The following is a 6,047-nucleotide window of genomic DNA, read 5'->3' on the forward strand; positions in this document are numbered from 1 at the left end:
GCCACTTCAAAGTCGCAATTCTTCGGGCTATGTCGGTCACTCTGGTTCTTCTACGGATCTCCTCATTTCTGATTCGATCACGCAGAGAAACTCCGAGCATAGCCCTCTCCATTGCCCTCTGAGTGACTCTGAGCTTGTTGATGGGGCCCATAGTTAGCGACCACGTCTCTGTTCCATAAGTCATCACTGGCAACACACATTGGTCGTAAACCTTCGTCTTGAAATGAATATCCCTTCCGGTTATTTCACTACCCACATACAACGGCATGTATGACTCGTGGATTGAGTACAGGGACAGCTTCCTGTCTTTGGTTCATAATTCTGATGAACTTAGTGATATCCAGAAATTCCACTACCTAAAATCGTCATTGAAGGGAAGCGCGGAGTTATTCGATTGTTGTTCGATGTTCGATTCCGTGGAATTCTCAGCCAGTAATTACGCGGTGGCATGGGAACTGCTTCTCAACAGATACAACAATAGCAGTCTGTTAGTTCATAATCATGTTAAGGCGTTATTTACAATATCAAAACTCACAAAAGAGTCACCACATTCGCTAAGAACCCTCTCCGATAATATTTTAAGAAATTTACGCGCTTTAAAAATATTAGGTGAGCCAACTGAGTACTGGGATACGTTAATTATTTTTATTATTACGTCTAAGTTAGATGAAACCACAGAACGCGAGTGGGAACAATATAAATGCACAACGCGAAAGCATATTTCTGACAATAAATCACCACTGAAGGTAGATGATCTTCTTATGTTCATAAGGGATAGGGCCGACATGTTGGAAACATTGCAAGTATCACACAATTCTAACATTAACTCTAATAAACAAAGCGCTGTGTCGCATAATATGTCACACAATGTGACACATAAAACGTCACAACACAAAATTCACTGCAATGTTTCCACCAATAAGCCACAACATCAAATCACTTTCACTAAAAAATTCTGTCTCATGTGTAACGCCGATCATCCCTTGTATTCATGTCAACGGTTTTTAGACACTGACTTAGATACTAAACTGCAATTTATAAGCGATAATAAACTCTGTGAGAACTGTCTACGTTTAGGGCATTCGGTAGATGTATGTAGGTTCGGGCCGTGTCGAAAATGCACTAAAAAACATAACACGCTAATTCATAACGATGCAACTGACCATACGCAAGTTATATCAATGCATTCAGTCAACATCGCTGTCTCGAACCCGGGCGCTGCGCACGCGTCCCCCGCAACCATTCCACCGCCCGCGGATTCCATCCCCAGGCAAATGAGTTACTCACAGGTAAACAGTGCACACATAGGCAATAGTAATGAACACAACAATCAATCTATGTGCATGCAACCGGTTTTACTGTCTACTGCAATGGTCGAGATAGTTGATAAATATAATAATATTCATATAGCACGCGCGCTTCTCGACTGCGGTAGCCAGTATTGTTTTATATCAAAAGCATTATGCGATTTAATTTACATTAATTTAATACAGTCCACTTGCGAAATTCGAGGTGTCGGAAACACAATTACAAAGTCAACACAGATATGCGAAGTTGAGCTAAAATCACGCATTAATAAATACTCAGCATGTATAAAATGTTTTGTGTTGTCTTGCATTACTTCGACATTACCCGCCACTGTTTATAATCAAGGCGCGCAGTCTATAAGGACACCTGATAATATACAGCTGGCGGATCCATATTATTATGAGTCCCAAAATATTGACATATTAATAGGCGCGGATTTATTTTGGGACTTACTATGCGAAGGTAAAATGAGGTTATCAAATGGACCCTTTTTACAAAATACGAAGTTAGGTTGGATAGTTTCGGGTCCTATCGATCTTAACATACGCAACAATAAAATACCTATCCAATGTAATTTTATACAATCAATTAACACGCAGTTACAGGAATTGCCTAAGGTTACCGACATACAGACTGACAACGAACGGGCGTGCGTGGAGCATTTCGTTGTTACCACTACGCGCAATGATGACGGAAGGTTTCCCGTACCCTTACCGCTCAAACAGTCGTCTGCCTTAGGTCAATCATATTCGCAAGCCAAACATCATATTTTGGCATTAGAAAAACGTGTAAGGCATCGTCATTTAAGGCAAGTCAATATTCTAATCCGCTTGAGACAACATAGGTACACTGCTTGTTTGTTGCGGGTGTTACGGTTAAATGAGGTGCCGCGCGATGTATTGCACGCGTCGATCTTATTTGTGAATGGTTTGTCAGCGCTTAATACCACTCGTTTACCGCGTTCTGTTATAGCGAGCGAAGCTATACAGATACAACTGTACATTTTTACCGAGGCGCCGCAATCAGCCGAGTTTAAGTCTGGCGTGACTCATTTTTTTGCAACTCGATACTACGAATATACGTTGTCTTCATTTGTGTGGTTTTCTCAGCTCAATCGTATAAGACATACTATCGCTTATGTAGTATGCTTTATACATAATACACACCATAAAATAAATCGACAGTCGGATATTCTCATTGTTGATAAGTTGAGAGAATTAAACATATCGCTAGTTAATTTATCTCAAATGGAATCATTTTCAAATAAGTACATGTTGTTTGAGAGTGATCTTATTTTTTATAATAAACATATTTATTTCAAATTAAATTCACTTAAGGTCAAGAATTATTTAACTCGCGTTGGTGGTCGACTTGTAAATTCATCTCACTTCATTTCGGATAAGAAGCGTTCAATTTTAATTTCATCTATACATATTTTTTCTATATTGCTATTTCGTTATAAACTCTTGCTATACGCAGACCCACAGGCGTTTCTTTTCAATTCACGAGAAACATGGTGGCTTTGCATTGTTTGTAAACGTTTGGGAAGCAGAACTCTTGCCCCGCTTATGGGTGACATAGCTACTAATCGTATAACTTCATGCTTTCCCTTTATGCGTTCTAGGGTAGACTACACATGCATATTTATTTGTTTTGTGACGTACGTGCTGCACTCGTTGACAACTCGTTAGTGACTTTTCTGCGGATGCATATTTAGTAGTCTTAAAACATTCATTTATACGCGTACCAAACTATGCGAAATCCTTTCAGATAAGCCATAATTTTGTTATTAATTTTATTTTATATTTATATTTTACTTTATTCTACCATATGCGCCTCATTTTGGTGGTTTATAGAAGTTTAGAATTCCATGCTGTAATATTTTTTGTACCGCGTTTTAGAAAATGTTCAGCACAGTATTATTTCAATCGAACCTCCTTGTTTTCCTGTCCTTTAAATCCTATATTCTTAGATCCGCACGACCTTACTCCTATTAGTCCTGGACATTTCTTGGTGGGCCGTCCGCTTACCGCGCCTGTCAATCCTGACTTCACGGAGGTACCTGTTCATCGACTTACGCGCTATGAAGGAGTCGAAGATTTAGTTTCGCCAACACTTCTGGTCTCATTGGGCGAAGAAATGTGTACCAGGACATCAAGTAATGACCAAAGGAAGAAGGAACGCTATTGAACTGCAGCTAGACACGCCCCTTACTCAACGATTACTGGCAATTATGAAGCATACTTTCATATTGAAAGCTGCAGCTTCCAAGGTCAGGGGTATGTTCAGGCGCGGTTGTACTATATTTGGCCCAATATATATTATTTTACTATAGCAACCCTGGAACGACGGTATTTCAGCGGGCCATAGACAATATGTCAACCGTTAGAATTCATATTCGAAATTCGGTAACGATCATTATACGCATTATCACACGCAACCACTGTAAACATATTTTCAATTAATTAAAAAACTAGCCTGGAATCTCCGAGTTTAATTACACCATCAAGATCCTCTTCACACTAAAAGGCGTAAACACTATTTTATAAATAAACTTACGTTATTTTAATAAAGCTGAACTTTATATATATTATTGAGAGAACTATTAGACTGTGTTTCTTAAATTGCCAGACAGTTTTGTAGGTTCTATCATCCTACCAGATTCATTGAAACCGTATATTAGGTAACAACGGTGTATACAAGTTCATGTCGAATTCGTTATTTTAAGAAACTCCATTTTTTCACATATTGTTCGTAACAGTATTATAACTTGCTCTGCTCATTGCCAGACAGTATGGTCCCAACCCCCCGCCGGACCCCCCTAAACTATATTATTTTATAAATAAACTTGTTATTTTAATAAAGCTGAAATTTATATATATTATTGAGAGAACTATTAAACTGAGTTTCCTAAATTGCCAGACAGTTTTCTTGGTTCTTCATGCTACCAGACTCATTGAAACCGTATATTGGATTTCTGTTTGAATTTACCGGGGGATTAATCGGAAGAGCCACCGGGGGTACCGGTTACTGGATATTAGCGCTCGCAGGCGCGCTAATATCTAGTTGATTATGTTAGATGGTGTGGCTGAGGTTCATTCTTCTGAGAAGAATGCACAATAATTTAATTTTTTATAATCTGTAAAAAATATAAAATTCACTGAAGAGCCCCTAAAATTCCTGTGTAACACCTGACCAGAGCAAACATCACAAACATAAATTGGTCCTTCGAGTCGAATCATCATCCCAAGACCAGTGCAGCATACGACGGTCAGGCCAGTCAATTTCTATTACTAATCCCATTCACAGTGCTAATATTTATGCTATAATTGTGCTCGAACTGAATTCGAACACTGTTTTTTGTTCGAATTCATATTGTGACCGTTACGTTATAGTAGGTTCTAGAACCGTAAGTACCTACCTAGTTATTTCCATTCGCACAGATTCTCGAAATGTCGAAAAAGGGGCAAGCTATGTTAGATATTGAAAGTCGTGATAATGTTATACGCGATTTAGTAAAAAAATGAGGCGTAATTAAAACTAAATTCACTTTATTTGCCAAAATACGTTTTATCGATAGACAATTTACAGTTGTCGAATTAATTACAATTGAATTGAATGAACAATTTCAAAAATCTCAACAGGACGTTAACGAATCCACATCAGTAAGAGATATATGGCGACAAATGCGTTGGTTAAAGGAAAGATCACAAAATAAACCATACCCTCCTGTTCATGTGAGTGAAAACCTACTTTGTTCTTTAGGCCCAGATACCGTAGTTAATGTAGCACCTATATTGGAGTCTCAAAATGATACAAAGTGTAGAAATAGCACAATATGCCGATGATTTTGTGATATTTTTCAATCATAAAGATCTGAATACTTGTCAATACAATATTCAACAGGCGTTAAACATGATCAATGATATATTACAAGTACTTGGCTTAGAACTTTCGATTCGGAAAAGAAAATTCTGTACATTTAGTCGAGGACATAGAAAACAGCAAAATAAACTAGAAATTAACAATATTTCTTCGTCATCTGTAGAGTGCATTAAATATTTGGGTTTTTGGTTGGACAGATCATTACTGTGGAGAATGCATGTTAATGAAACTACAGAAAAAGTAATAAATATTTAAATGTCTTAAGGATGTTAGCTGGATCTGGTTGGGGCATGCACCCAAAACATCTACGTACTTTATATATTTCACTAATAAGAAGCAGATTGGATTATGGAAATTTTATTTATGATAATTGCGCCAAAACTCATACATACAAACTTGATAAAATACAAAATCAAGCCATGAGAATTATAGGAGGATTTATAAAATCTACTCCTATTTATGTAATGGAATGCGAACTTTGCATTCCACCATTATATCTAAGAAGCAAAAGCCGCTTCTTGTAACAACTTACAACGACTCAAAATCTGATAATGTACAAGCATTTTACCCATTAGAAATGTTCAGGTTAAATGTTTGGGTAACCTATATCAATATCAATATAAATTATGATTTGTCATGTCTGAAAGGTTCAAAAAACTGATCAGGATGTAAATTTAATGAGGAGTAACATTATAATAGAACCATGCAAAAAATTTAGTGGTCGGTATCGGATTTATACTGATGGCTCAAAATGTGTGAGTGGACAGGGAGCGGCTTTTTATGATCAGACCAGAAAGATTGTAGGAACATTTAAATTTAAGTCGAGGGTGTATTATACCATAATGTCCGTAGTT

At 37.3% G+C, this 6,047-nt stretch overlaps 1 protein-coding gene across 1 annotated transcript; it reads left to right on the forward strand.

Annotated features, from left to right (window-relative positions):
• Positions 1-266: 266 nt before the first annotated feature.
• On the forward strand, positions 267-3,498 carry LOC131842124 (uncharacterized). The gene is made up of 2 exons (XM_059190643.1): positions 267-2,116; positions 3,210-3,498. Exons 1-2 carry the CDS (start codon positions 267-269, stop codon positions 3,496-3,498), a joined length of 2,139 nt encoding a protein of 712 aa, XP_059046626.1.
• Positions 3,499-6,047: the final 2,549 nt, after the last annotated feature.

The sequence above is a fragment of the Achroia grisella genome, unplaced genomic scaffold, assembly GCF_030625045.1.
Source record: "Achroia grisella isolate CSIRO2021 unplaced genomic scaffold, CSIRO_AGI_Agris_v1 utg21192, whole genome shotgun sequence".
Classification (NCBI taxonomy): domain Eukaryota; kingdom Metazoa; phylum Arthropoda; class Insecta; order Lepidoptera; family Pyralidae; genus Achroia; species Achroia grisella.